The sequence below is a fragment of the Varroa destructor genome, unplaced genomic scaffold (genome assembly GCF_002443255.2).
Source record: "Varroa destructor unplaced genomic scaffold, Vdes_3.0 BEIS01000007.1, whole genome shotgun sequence".
Lineage (NCBI taxonomy): Eukaryota > Metazoa > Arthropoda > Arachnida > Mesostigmata > Varroidae > Varroa > Varroa destructor.
Genome location: NW_019211460.1, coordinates 27,846,369 through 27,861,647, shown reverse-complemented (window position 1 = coordinate 27,861,647; position 15,279 = coordinate 27,846,369). Strand labels below are relative to the sequence as shown.

The 15,279-nt window shown below is 38.2% G+C and overlaps 1 protein-coding gene across 5 annotated transcripts; it reads left to right on the top strand.

Annotated features, from left to right (window-relative positions):
• Nucleotides 1–196: 196 nt before the first annotated feature.
• Nucleotides 197–9,286, top strand: LOC111254515 (uncharacterized). 5 transcript variants are annotated; one of them, XM_086974876.1, is made up of 4 exons: nucleotides 197–693; nucleotides 1,361–1,434; nucleotides 3,504–3,684; nucleotides 6,270–9,286. In XM_086974876.1, the coding sequence occupies exons 3-4, from the start codon at nucleotides 3,520–3,522 to the stop codon at nucleotides 6,417–6,419; spliced, it is 315 nt and encodes a 104-aa protein (XP_086831002.1). In that variant the 5' UTR covers nucleotides 197–693; nucleotides 1,361–1,434; nucleotides 3,504–3,519; the 3' UTR covers nucleotides 6,420–9,286. The 5 variants fall into 5 exon arrangements, with proteins under 5 accessions (XP_086831002.1, XP_086831001.1, XP_086831000.1 ...); XM_086974874.1 differs by having other exon boundaries at nucleotides 202–693; nucleotides 3,445–3,684; XM_086974875.1 differs by lacking the exon at nucleotides 1,361–1,434 and having other exon boundaries at nucleotides 200–693.
• The last annotated feature ends 5,993 nt before the right edge of the window (nucleotides 9,287–15,279 follow it).

Below are 15,279 nucleotides of genomic sequence, written 5' to 3'. Positions count from 1 at the left end.
CACGATATCATTTAATGATAACTTCGTAGTATGACCGGCCCAAAGCACCGAGTTGAATTTGTATCGCGCAGGTTCATCTATCGTCAGAGTGTTGTAAATCGATGATGCGTAAATTGACAGCAATTGAGACTGATAACGCGGGCGGCGTAAAGATGACCATAAGATACGGTGATAGTGAAGGCTGAACAGTCATAGTCCAGCTGTCTTACATACTGTGTACTCATATTTACGACCACTGGAGAGCTTAGGCGGTGGACGTTACACACGTTGCCGGACCATAAGACACGAAAGTCTCTTCTAAAAGCTCTTGTTCGTCTGAGAGTTTACCTTCTCCCTCGTTTCTCAGTTAGGCCTCGACTGCCCACCATATCCTCTAGAACCTTCTCTAAGTATACACCGAACCATAATTTGTTTAAATTCAAAGGTGTATTGATGCACGGACGTCGTATGGAGTTGCTACTGAATACTAGTCATTCGCAAAAACGATCCGTTTTCGGCGAGAGTGGTCTGGGAACCTCGCCACAAGCAGCGAATATACCCAGGCAAGGAAAAAGCACCTGTTGCTAAAGGAACTTTATCGGGAGGGAAACTAAAGGGCCCGATAAGGCAGTGCGATTGAGGACAAGCGATTAACGGTGTTTGGTTAGCAGTGTTTGGTTCTGCTCAAAACAGACTAATCCACAATTTTGACAGGTCAGTGTATTATTCAACATCATATAATGGTTACCGAAATGCGCCTTCATTTAAACTAGAAAAAAAGCAGGTAACACTTTCTATTCCGCACTATTGTTCGCCATAGATGAAAGCTTGCTATGTCAACATTGGCAAATAAAAACGTTGACACTTGCCCCCTTCATTTAAATGCAATGGTAAGGTGTCCCCGAGTGAAGCCCTGGTTCGAAGTCACAAATGCTAATAATTGAATCTTTCGTGCTGTTAGTTGAAATATACACGCTCCTAATTTTATAATAAAGAATTAATATATACAAGATGGAAACAAAAGTAACCTTATATTCAACTAAGATGTAAGTCTACGGTTAAAAAGTGGTTTTCGAAATAAGGCGGAACGGTAGGTCGACAGGATCCATAGAACAAAATGGATCACATAGAATAAAATTTGGCTGTGTGCATATTTTATCTGATTTAAGAGCCAATTTTTATTAGTTACACTTCTACGACACGCCTACGTTTGCTACGTCTCTCTATATTTATGCTGCATGGCAGCACCGAAATACTACGAAGGAAACTTGGAAGGAATTGTAGGAGGTGCACCTCAACTAATCGCAAATCGACATGAAGTTCTACCATGATGCCTGTCAAAAACACCGAGTACGATAAAATATTGCATCTATTTTTTTAGTTCAATGCAGTAACGCTGAGATGACCAAGGTGGCCGAATCTGAGAGATCTTTGTCACGAGGAAGAGCCTCTTCGGTAAGGAAAAATTGGATGAAGACAAAGTGGACCTGATAATTTCAGTAGTAGTCGAGAATCAAAGGTCACGAAACATTCCAGGCATAAGAAAAAACATAGTAGAAATGATAGATAGTGGTATCGTAGACGCGTCAAAGTAGCATTACCTATTGAAATTCTGAACGCTGTAACTATGAGCACAATGATTATACTCTGCTTTCAAACAGTGCCTGTAAGGTCCGTTTCAAAAAATACAAACACTTATTTTAAGAACTAAAAAGTTGTATATATATATATAACCTAGTTAAGTATTTGGGAGACTTGAACGGATCAAGCTTAGTGTTTATTAATGAGATTCTGCGCTCATAGAAGGCATCGTTCTCGTCAGCCGGGGTGACCCTCTGCAATTACCGTTCATGTTTCGATGGGCTTTTGATTCGCTTTTACCCTAGACTAGAGGCATGCTAGTTAAAGAAGATATAGCGACGATTCATTTAGTCATCACAAGATACGCTTAATTTATATGGACGATAAGTACTCGACTACACCGGGACATTCGACTTACCCATTAATGATAAAAACACTTTTTTGGTGAGCATGTAAATAGTGTGACTTTTTCATTTGCGCTCTTATCGACTATTATGACTGCAATCAAATTGCTTATTTATGCTCATCGTTACTAGATTTGTTTAAATGCAATCTACGTTAGATAGAGTGCACTGAACTACTTTTGTCATATAGGTAGCAGCGATCTTGTTGATATCTTCCACAAATAGCATAATCTAGCACAAAAATAAAGATCGCATCAATTAAACACGGAAAATGATAAGGTTTAATGAGCCTGTCGAATTCCTGACCTTTTCGATCCAGAGCGTGTTTATATGCTATGTTTTAACAAACCGATGATGGGTTCGTGTTTCAAAAAAAAAATCGCAGACGTCGTCTCGCTGATTCCTAGTGAGAATCAGATCGTTATTAGCCAATAACGGCATTATAACCAAAAGACAAAAGCATGCATATATAGTGAGCAGGCCAAGTATCTCATTTGCTTTAGGACACCTATGATCCAAAATAGTTAGATTTTTATTTAGACACATATTAAACATTGTAGCTGTCAGACTCCCTAAAACGCAATCATTGTTTAGTTCTGAAAGGAGAACCGATGAAAAAAGATTATCCTAAAGGTTGGGTCGGTCTCGCAGTTCTGCGCAAGATTCTCGAGAAGGTTCAAAATATCCATCTTTTGCTGGTTACGTCTGGAACTTGTTTTTATCTCTGTATTCCTACGGCGAAGTCTGGCTGGCTATTTAGGCTTGATACAGGTTTTTCGAAGGCTGCTAAAAAATTCTTGCGTAACTTTATTGCGGTAAAGATAACTATTCACATGCGCAGACAATGAGAAACGGATATTGGTGGCGGTGGGAATGTTCTTCATCCTAAAGTATCATCAATTTGGGTGTTTCCTGAGCCAGAAATTCAGAGCTAAAGGTCCTAGAAATCTATAAACGCTTAAAAATTTTAAATTAATTAGCGCACATAAAATGTAAAATAACTAATACTATAACCTATTGTATGGACATTCTATTTTTGCTATCAGCTAGCCTCGGCCTTGCCGTATGCATATTAGACCTAGCTAGATGAGTAATGGTAAACATTTTGAGGCACTTAAATGTCTATGCACGGAAGAAGGAAGGAACAAATTAAACGTTTATACTTTTTTACTATTGAGTCTATCTAAGATATCGATTCGCGCAGAAACAGCATCGAAAAGATTGTACTTAGCAAGAATCATACGGTCAGAATTCGTTCTGTAATGAGTATCAAGCAGGGCAACATATTCGACCTTCAATACCAGTACATTAAATAAGCGCTGTATTCCGAAGAAATTGTCTTGCCTATAAAGCTACATGTTTCAAGCTTTATTTCCGATACTCGTTTAGTTAGGATTTGCTTTGGATATCTAGCATGAAATTGGATGAATCTGTTCGTCCTTTCGAACTGAATTAACTCATACATCCCTATGATTTGCAGCCAAACATATTATCACTACGCCAGCAAAGGTAGCACCGTCTTTTGTCTGTTGTATTTAGCTAAACGTCTAGTAAGATGCTGTGGCAACTGTTATCAGCAACGGGCCTTTTTCCGGAACAAGACAACCTGTCGTATCTCCCAGAGTTCTCTGAGGAAAAGGTCAGAGAGCACGCCTCTCCCTCGGACTGCTGGATCATCATTAATCAACTCGTCTACGATGTAACTGATTTTCTGGACAAGGTATGCAAATAAATATGGCTTTGCTCATTCATTATCGTCGTTTGGCGAAAAAAGAAAAAAAGCATATTTGTCTTATTTTATAAATACCTTGTCAATTTAGTGCATCTGAATCCGACAGAATGTACTGTTTCTTTTTAGTTCATTAGAATTATTTCTGCTAAAAGCCAACTGAATCATCAAATTGTTTTGACTAGGCATAATTCCTCGATCATTTTTTCGGCCTATACCAAAAGGTCTACTTAAAACTTGTAAATGTCCTGAATGCACATAGGGACCGACCATTCAAAGCTAATGTAGACACTATTGTCGTATCTAACGCGCCAATGCACAGACAAATAACAGATGGAAAAACTTTGTAATGAAAAAAATTATGTACTTTGCGTAAGGCATAGTCGTTTTCAGATTAGCCACCTGTAAGAGCTACATGCCTTAGCTTAAAGCACAGCTCCGTATTATAATAACTCTATGTTAATAATTATCTTTAAAGAAACATTACGTGCCGTAAACGTGGACAGCGCTTATACTATAAAAAAAAAATACTATATTGTTGCAGCATGCTGGTGGAACGGAAATCCTGTGGGAACACTTGGGTTACGATGCAACTTTAGCTTTCATTCAATCAGGGCACTCTGGGGCTGCCTATAAGATGCTTGCCAAGTTCCTCATTGGGAGGCTGCGTCAACCTGAAGCTCATTGACCATCCTCCTGAAAATCAGATTCGAAGTCGAAATCGAACCTAAGTTTTCGATTTGAAGTCGATCTGAAGATAGTGTTTTAATAAGGAAGGCTGTTGAAAAATTGCTGATGCTGCTATAGTATTCTACATGGTTTGTATTTATAACGATGAAAAAAGCGGCCACGATTACGGCCATCATTGCGATCCATGTCTCATCGGAGAGATGCATGAATCAGATAAAGAACTGGGTTTTGTGTTGCCAAACAATGGGCCCTTCCTTTCCAGGAGTGTATGCGTTACGTTGCAATATACTACACACTATAGAATAAAAGGTGGTATTTAATTATACACAATTTATATTTACATTTTGTCTACGTTGGCTGTAACCTGTCTTCACATAAACTATTAGTCTTTGATCTATTGGTGAAGTTGTTGTACATATAATATAGGCTTAGGAGACAGCTAAAAGAATAGCTTGCCTTACGCTAACCCTCAAACGGAGACACACATTATCATGGCCTACTATAATAATAATAATAATACGATTAAAGCAGCATAGAGAGTTTTTTATTTATAGTAATTTATTTCAAGCTGCAAAAAAGTCAAAAAACTAATTTTAAACACGCCTTATTCACAACTGTCATTCTGCAATTATAACTGCAAAGCTTTAATGGGATTTATTAGAGCTTTAATTTAGAGGGACAAAAGAAATAAATCCAATTATATATGCTTATCTGAGAAAGGTATTCTAATATGCAAGTTACGCTTCGCCAATAGTAAGGTTTTTAAACTTAAAGTGCTCACAATCGATTTACCGATGTCACTACTGTTTCATTGTCGGCTCGCTGTCGACATGTTGTGGAACTAACTCTGGCATGCGCTATGGCTAGGTTTTCGATCGTAACGAAAGATTCTGAGGTAACCGCACCGCAACAATACGGTGATAAAAGCTGCGCCTAACAGGATTTCTGTAACGTATCGTTGTCGTTCCCATCAAAAAACAAATATCCTGAATATGAGCGTTTCCGCATATGCTTTTCACTAGAAAATAGGCTAGAGTTCAACGACAATAAGTTACAGTATCAGGACACGCATAGTTAGGCCAAATGCTAATACATTTTTTCTATTGACGAGACGTTCGTGAACAAATTTTTCAAATAAATCAAATATATCGAGAACCGTCTTCAGTTCCCATGTTTACGAGTTCAATATGCATGCTGGCATCTGCTCTTCTTCTTCGGATCAGGTATGGCAGATTAAAGAAGGCTCATAGCATGTTACTGTTCTAGCTTTGCAATAAAATGTCACATAACAAAAGACGCTCCCTGACAAGTGTGCTAGCGGAGCCAATAGTGGCATTTGTATTCTAAAATCTAGCGAAATTCGAGCACCCATATTTTATTTATATTTTCAAGTTCTTCGTCCACTGTGCCTGCTCCAGGCACAGTGGACGAAGATTGATCGAGGAAATTGGTCAGTCGATTTAAAAAAGCTAACTCGTTTACAGTTTTCCTAATCATAAACGAATTTTGCAAAATTAATTAGCTGTACTAGAATTTCGTGCATCAGGCTTAACAATAGTTAGATGTCAATAATAGAAAACAGGGATCAATATGCGTTGTTACGCAACATACGTTGGACTTCTCCGAATAGCACGCAACGTTCGTCAGGAAATGACTACGCCACAGATATAGCTTGTTATTTGAACGTATTTCTAAAGCTTTGGTATTATACGCAACTAACTGAAATGATCTTTATTTTTTATGAAATGTTCGCAGTAGATCTGGTCTTGTAGGTAGTTTTCACATTGTAGCAGGCGAATCTGTTGGCTGCCACGTCATTAATTGTGTACGCAGAAAATGGTTTCGTTCATTTAATTATGCGGACTTTTGTTGGCACATTTTTCCAGTGTTCTGAAATCGACCATCTTTCCCCCGTTTTCACGACCAGAGGTGCGAAAGGTCATGCCTGTGCGGGTGGAACGCTGATGCAGATTCGACGAAGGGTCTGGGTTCCGCTAAAAATCCTCAACTACTTTTTGATTAGTAATAACGAGTAGTTAGGAGTCGTTCAATATTGTTCGTGTCTTTAAGTATGCGCAAGGGCCGGTAGACGTGATGTTGCCCCTCACCGAAATGTTCCGGGATGCGTATGAGAGCTCTACAGGCATGAAGCTCAAGGAAGCGATGGCCAAGAAAGTAGACAGGTATAAGAATGCAAGGCAGCTAAAACAGTTCGAGTTAAGCCTAAAAAAACAGATCGATTTCGGTGATGTCTCAGATGTATACGAAGGATATCTGTCACTGTAAGATTCTACAAGGGGGTTTATCAGAACTTAAATGGTCAGCTCGTTGCAAACGTCAAGACTCAAAAAGACTTGTTGCATAAAAGCTTCATTTAAATGACTGGATCGAAGCGTGTGGATTTTTGTTATTCCAGCTGAATAGTCATGATTATGTATCGTCAACGGAGATGGTCATAAATATGATACTCGTTTAGCCATAATAGCAGATAAAGTTTTATTTAAAATATCCTTTGATGTTCAAATGAGGTGCCCATTGTTGTTGTTGTTGTTGGTGTTGTTGGCATGTTGATTTTGCCGTCCAGAGTCATTAGACGAAAAATGTGTTAAGTTGGATATTTCAAGTTATGGTTTCTTTTTTGCCAAATAGTTAGTATGAAAGCACTCTATGAACTGGAAAAAAGTTATGATGCAAAATGTTCCTCTATATAAGCCACATAACAACCAATAAGTAGCGTCATACAAAAATAACTTTATTTAAACAGACGAGCGCATGTTCATTTGAATAACATAAATGACGGAACGAGAGATCCCTAATAAGTTTCGCTCAGCTAAACATCGTAGGTAGACACAAAAAATAATGGTCACAATAGCAATTATGCTTGTTTTCGTAATTACGAAACAAGCCAGTATTAATTATATTGATGCAACGTAGCCGCTATATTTCGGACGTTATATATTCAGAAAGACAGTTGTATAAACTGTCAAAAAGCCTTAGAACTAACGAAGCAGTGTTTTTTTTTAATTTCGTCAAAATAAATAAAAAAAAATTGTAAAGCAAATAGTAATGCCGATATCTGTGCTGTTGAGTTGATACGATAAGCAAGAGCGAAGACATTGCCTTCGAGCGAAGGTTTATTTTTTCAAATAAATACAAAAAAAAATAACTGCCGTTTGATCGAATCGCATCAACTGCTTTAAGACTACAACAAAAGCGTAAAGAAATAGTTTGGCCAAGGCTACTGCAGAGACGATATTAAACTGATTGTTTTTATCAAGAATAACTTCAAAATTCCTAAAAAAATTGTTATAGTTTAGACTTTAAATGTCCTAAACCTAGTTAAATTGTAGAAATGCGGCGCTCGACAGGGCCAAACAGATGGTTAGTGTGTTTGCTGCCGCTGTATGTCATGTGTTGGCCCAGGGCACGCAGATGGACTGCACATGCTTTTTGCTGAAAGGCTGTTACACATTAACATTATACCCTATAGAGATTACGATTACATGGTAGCGGTTGTAATTCGACTATTTGCACGTTCGTGCGTTGTGATTAATCGTCACCCACAGAAACATTCCCTCATTTCTGTAATTATTGGAGTAAGTTATTAACACCTACTAATTTAATTTGGTTCTAGTCTGTAGTAGTTCCTGACGGGTTAAACCCAACGTAAAATACTAAAAACACGCTATATGGCTCTGTATAGGTGTATTGTATGGCGGTACTACAATAAAATTGAAAAAATGCGTATTGATTAACAGTGTACGTTATCATAAGGCAATACTAAGGAATAAAGTTTAAAAAAAAAAGATAAAAATTTAAAGTTTTTACGATCAGAAAGAAATTGCCCAACCCAAAAATGTACTTTTTTTTCCTAACTAATTTGATCAGGTCTTAATGGAGACCCATGCAAAGGGGCTTCTGTAGATCGTAATTAACGTATGAAGTACTCCCATCTGTTGTCGGATTTTTTTTCTTTAATAAAAGGTTTGAGCAATACGCTGTACGCACCACCAGCACCACTAGAGCACATTGTCTATCTTACGTGGGCCGAATATCGAGTCCCCTACCCCCACATAACATGCAACGTCAGAAAATGAAAAATACTGTTTTCAGTCAAAACACAGAGCCTTTAAAATTGTAAATTGTAGCTTAAAAATTGACTTCCGTACACTTAACTTAAACAAGTATCACCATTTTCTAACTCACAATCATTAATCGCAAGACGCTATTGATTTGAATGATCTTCGACATAGCTTCGATTAGCTGTGGCTCAAGAGAGACATTGTAGTTATTGTTTGCACCGTTGGGGTCAATGCGATTTTTTTAAGTTCGTAGCAGAATACGCTTATATTAAGCGATCCCATTTCCTTCGGCGTACGCATATTAAAAACCATATACAATAGTCTATTTAAATTACATGCTCACCGCTGAGTAATCGCGCTTGGCGCTCTACGATGGCAATGTACCTGCCAGATGAACTATAAGTGCTGGGCTCAGATCCTGTAATCGATACCGTCGCTCAGCTTCCTGATGCAATCCGTACCGCGACTTTGGAAGTGAGACTCGAAACAGGTGGTTGCATCTTTTAATGTATTAAGTAAAATTTAAAAAAATAGTCTAACGACTATTTAATTTACTAGCCAACTGACTATAGTACTGTCTCTGTATAGAACTGCTGTTTAAAATCAACTGCCGACGCCTAATGATGGGACCATTTGCGTCTGGGAAAACATTTGACCGTGTTGAGTTAAATGGAATTGAAAAATATTACTTACGCCTGTTAGCCAGTATGTCACACACTTTTTCATATTTAGAATTTCATTCGTCTATAACATACTTAATGATTAACTTACAAAAGGTATTGTTTATTGGGAAACGAATAAAGTGTATATAATAATGTCTATATCCGCCTACTTTCCTATTAGAAGCTAGATAAACAGAAAGTAATTTTAAGCTATCTTAACTTTAATGGGCCCCTTACATGCTCAGAGCGTTTTTCCTCTTTTGTTTTTGCTAGTTATCTTCAAGACCATGCATTATAAAGAGATAATATGATCAGGGCAGATAATTTTCTTAACAATAATTAATACTGACACTGGTTTCATTTACCATCAGCTGTTTTCATATCAGTACGTCGGTACACTCCATGTTGCTCTAGCATATGTAATAGTTTTCGCATTTTCTCATGGTATCTAGTATTTGTTTGATACATCTTTTTCCCGGTATGGTTATTATCAGTCAACGTTAACCTTAATGCCATTATCGTATATTATATTATTATTATTATATTAGTATATTATATTGTATATTAAAAATTGTATATTATTATAATAATAATAAAGAAAGATAGATGAATTTTGCTGAGGGTTCCGCTGTTTTCCTTGTATATCCAGTTACGTTTGTATCTTCATTTCGCATATATATTATGACAGTTTTATTCGATTGGCCCCCATTACTTGTAATCTATCGTTTGATTTGGTATCTAGCGTTTTTTCTTATATTTCTAGGTTGCTTCATTTCCTTCGAGGAAATCTTCATGTTTTAGTTGTAAGGCGATCTCTCTAACGTGAAACTCAGATTTATTTTTAGATTGATCTGTTTATTCCAACTCGTTTTTACATAACTTCTGAGTCTGAGTATCGGTTTATTGTGTTCACTCCTATTATCGACCTTTCTAAGCGCGGTTATCTACCTAGTTTCTTCTGTTTGCTTAGACAGTTCTCATGAGTTAAGATTTTGGTTTACCTATTTGTTTTTAGTCAACGAGATATCGAGCTGGATAAGTTCGAAGAAACCCCTCTTGGAAAAAGCTGTATTTGGCGCGTGTTTTTTCCTGCTCAATATGCATCCGCCATTTATTCGGTCGATCCAAGTACTCAAACGATTTGGACGAAATCGTGTTGCTTGACGCTGGGTCAGTTCTTCTTTGTTTGCGAAGAGAAACTGCTCTTTTTGGAACAGACTAGGGTTCCCATTAGGATGTGTTGTCTGGACCGTAGAGTTCTGAAATAACTTTTTTTTAGTAGAATGCACGTTTAAAGTATACTATTATGATTTTATGTTATTATACTTTGACCCCATTCCAAAGCATATAATTGTTTGTACCGTGTTCTGGTGTTAGATCTGGCCAAGCCGTATGAACCCCCTATGAGCCTATGGCTTAATTAATTAGATCGCCTGTGTTCGGTAACAACGAATGATTATAATGTCTGTCAATAGTTGTTCGTTCTATTTGCCCAGTATCTATAACTAATGGTTTGTTATCGCTTAATTTTCTGCCTGAGAATTATTCTGGAGCATTACGATGTCAGTAACTAGATATATTCGTATCTTCTGAAGATTAGATTATGATAATACAATACTAGCAATCAGATCTTGTAAAACTGGTTGGAAGATTCCTAATTGTTGCGGGTAGGCCTGAGTAGAACCATTAAGTCTAGATCTACTCTATATTATTGTTGTTTACATTTTCAATACCAAGGTCTCTGGTGAAGAAAGAAAGACCGAACAACTTCAACTGATTTATGTGGAACTATTCAGCTTTAGCTAATCCTAGCTGCGCCCTAAAGATTTGCGCAGAAAAAATATCTAACAAACTATGTTGTAAACAAGAACGCATTTTTCGGGAGTTCAAAAATGTAATTTTTTTTTTGTTTTTTTTTTGTTTTTTTTTTTAATGAAAAAGACTACCAAAGTATATTGTACTCACTTTGATGGTCTGTAGATTAATTTAACAACAAGGAAGGAGTTCGGAGTAATATGATTCGTTCGTCAGGTGCCCTTTTTGAAAAGCTTAATCGAAAGAAGTTAATCCAAAATCTGCTACTGACAAACTAACGAGAGTGACCGACAAAGACGGGTGACAGATGTTGTTGACCTTTTCACCCCGTGTAGAAATCGGATGTTGTTTCAACTCCATTAAAGAAATTTTACGGGAATCAGTTTTTCTGTTAAAGGAATATAACACATTGTTGTTTTGTGGAAAGTCGAAAATTATTAGAATTCTAAAGTATTAGATAGGTATAGAGAGTACTTTGAGTGTGCTACTTGCAACAAAGACCTTGCGTAACGAAAGTGGTATAACGCTATTTAACCATATTCAAGAATGGAGAGAATGATCATATTAATGCTATTTACTATGACATTACTTTTACTGGCTGCGAAATGTTTTAGTCAATCGCTAACTGAACTTTCTTTCTACGTACCTGTAGAAAAGCAGAGAAAAATATTTGCCATCTAGTTTGGACTTTACCAACGATTGAGGCATTCAGGGCGCACACCACGGGGAACAGTAGCGTTCACGAACCATGTTCCAGCGATTAGAACGACTGGCTTGATCATCTAGTGACCATGATGGCAATCCAACTTCAAAAAGCCCGTGAGGGTTTATGTCAGCCCTGAGGTTGGTGAGTACAGTAACAACTAATATGCCTACCAACTCTTAAACAACGTCCAGTACAACGACAGATAGCTTAAAAACGCCGCGCAGATCACTGAGACTGGAAGATAACATAAACTGACAGCGACTCGAGATAGTTAACTTGTTCATGTGTGACCTAGACCGACCCGAAGCCATGAACTGTGTTAGTAGCCGCGAGATGGTCAGTGAAGCTCAAGCGCTACAAACCACTCTTGCAAATGGTCATAGTGAGCACTGAAATATGCCACGGTACATCTAGAAGTTTGAGAACTCTAGAAATGGTTCACGAGAAAAGCCGCGTTCGACTTCATGAGGGTGCTCGATCACGTCTTCGCGAGGAAGTCACGTCGTGACGACAGGGCACTGGGGCCGTCAAATGCGACCTTAATTTTAGATGCAAGACCATTAGGTACCGAAAGTTCGAGGCTAAAGACGCCGCATAGGTCTCGATCGAAATTAGGACAAGAGGTTTCGCAGCCTTTGGCTAGTCAGAGTAGGGGCAAGATGGGCAAGTTAGAAGGAAACGGTCAAAGGCAGAGGGAGAGTCGTAACGATTCTGAGCTGAAAGACGTTGAATCAGAAGACATGGATGATGACGCGCAAGACGATGTACTGGACAGGGAGGTGTCGTTCCACTTCGCAGATTTGTCGAAGAGATTCAAGAAAACTTTCCCGTAGATAAACTTCACCCACAATCAAACGAGCTGCGACAAAGGTGTACGGAAAACAGGAAAACGTATAGCAGAGAAATCCGGCTTCAGGGCCCAGTCGGCAGTGTTTTGATCAAAAAGAGTTTGCAGAAATGTCACAACCAACGCGTTTGATGTTTCGAAAATAGACTAGAGCATAATCGGCATCTCTGTATATAACCATTGAACTGATATAGATTACATAAAATACGACTCGCGCTTCTATAGCACAAAGCCACGACTGCACCAGTGGCAGTTGTTTTTTTCGTCAATTCGTCGGTCGTCCATTGAGATTTCTCCGTGAAACTTTGTTAATATTGAGTAGTAATAGTTTAGCCGCGTGCATTTTCACATTATCTACAATCTATATCGGCAGTGTATATATATGTATATATAGCGGTCAGCGTCTGCTTGGTAAAATACCTGGGAAGATTTCCGAGATATTTTTTTTGTCTGAAAGAGTAACACATGAGAGACACTCATGAAACAACACCATAGTTCCATGCAAATGTCTGCGATGTTGTTCTTAATGTCGATGAGAAATGACGGACCAGAGAAGACCAGAGCTGATAAACCACATTTGGACGTCGTAATTAGTGTAATGAAATAGAAAATGAAACACTCGTTGATAGTCTATAATCGAGTGATAGGCTTTGTTATAATCGTAATCGACCCAGAAAAAAAAATTAAGAGATACCCATTAAAGCTCTAAGGTTATGTCGAGCATTTTTTAAAAGGATTTCTTTCTCATCTTGAAACCAAAGTCAGTTGAAAAATAATCAACTCGATGAAACAAATAGGGCGATTTATGTCAGCTCATTGGTAAGCGTATTTATTCGGCACGATATCACACCTGTTTCAATATTGATCGTATTTCCGATTGATAATCGCACATTATCATACATGAGAATGGCAAGTGCTGTATTTTACACTAACATACAGAACGGAACGCTTGCAACTGAATCTATTAGCTACGATAGGTCGGCACGTGGGAGAACTCAAGCCGTATCTGTTGCAAGACTATAAGACCAGTGTCCTGGCTCATACAGTCCTGTATATCATACAGTTAATATAGGTATCAGGTTGTTGAAATTTAGCAAATGCAATATACTATACGCTAGTCTAGGGATAGATTTAGATTATAATGTTTGTTTTGCCTTACATCGTATGTACTAGAGGTATGTGTGCATATAATTGCATCTATAGTATATAATTACAGCCTCGTATCAGTCGTGGTCGGTTAGTTTCAAGGCTGCTCCTCTAAGTTGGATGCTCCCTTCCTTGGAAAAAAAAACAGTAATGAGACATAATTTTTATCTGTGGTGAAAAGTAGCACTGCTAGGTGATTCCTATTTAAATACCAAAAAAAGCACACGTTCATATTATTTACAGCGACTGAAATCCATGTTAAGCAATAACTGTACAGTTACTTTTTAATCGTCCCACATATTATTTGCTGCAGAGATAATTTACCAGTTTGATTTGGGAACAAGTTTTTCTAATAATCTAGATACCGAGCGATTTAGTCGGAGAACGCTAAAACCTAGCTGTAATAAAGTCAGATATACGAGTATCGTAATGGACTGCCGAAGTAAGCTTTTTGCTGTGTTGTATCCGTGCGTCTAGTGCCGAAACAAAAATAAAAAATCACAACTGTGAAGTCTATACAGCTCGTATCTCACGTAAGGGGCCAGATACACGAAATACAGAAGGATGTTGCCTTCGTACGTCGGGTTTGCTTCTGTAAGAATCAGCCAAAGCTCCAGACGGCTCACAAAAAACGGGTAAAACTGACTTCAACGTAGACGATTGCGTTATAATCCTACGGAAACTATCATGCCATTTTACTGAAAACGACTAAAGATGGGGTTAGCCCATTTAGTTGACCCGTTTTCTCTTTAGCCCAGCAACAGTATTCTACGATTGATCTTGTACAATGTACTCAGGTTAAAGACAATACGCAGGTCGTTCTAGCTTCGGCACCGAACCTGTTCCTTAGACACAAGCATTTATCCTTCTACTCATGTGTTCCCAACACGGTTTCCTCAAACATAGTAGACATTTGAAAACAAACGCTATCGTGAGATTCTACGAATCGAGAGTTTTTAGCTAGCGTTACTTCGTAAGTTCTAGGCAGAGTCAGTTCGGAGACCTGAGGCGGCACGAGTTAAAAATTAAACTCAATCACTTAGAATAGCGCACTATAAATTGCAGAGTACGCGAAGCTGGTTTAATTTTTTCTGGCACTTCCTCCCACGTGACTGAGCCCCATTAAGTATGAATGTTTAAATATATAGGCAGGTGCATCTCGGTAGTGCAGTGTAACTAAAACTATGCTGGGCAACATTAGGCAGCAGGTACTTTGCATATTCATGTACAGAACCCGCAATAATCAAGCCACCTCTGCTCTGGGCGTACTTACTTTACACTGGGTTTAGAAATTTCGTCTCAGAGACTTTCGTGCTGGTTACAACGCCAGCTCGACAGCAATTGGATATGTGAGGCACAAACAAAATAACTGTTACTTCCTAGTGATAGAAAATTACACTAAAAACAAGTAAGTTTGAATTGTATCGTGCAGGCATTAGAAAATAACATCTCTGCCATAGAGAAATTACAGAAACAAATCTAGTTTCTCACTAGTTCTTTAGCGAAAATGGGTTGGGGCTAATTGCTTTCGGGGGGTAAGTGGTCGGCCACTCTAGAATGAATTCGTTGGAGATTCGCAGCATTGCTTATACATATAATATAGCAACAATTAACGGTAAAGTCGTATCAGCACAAACA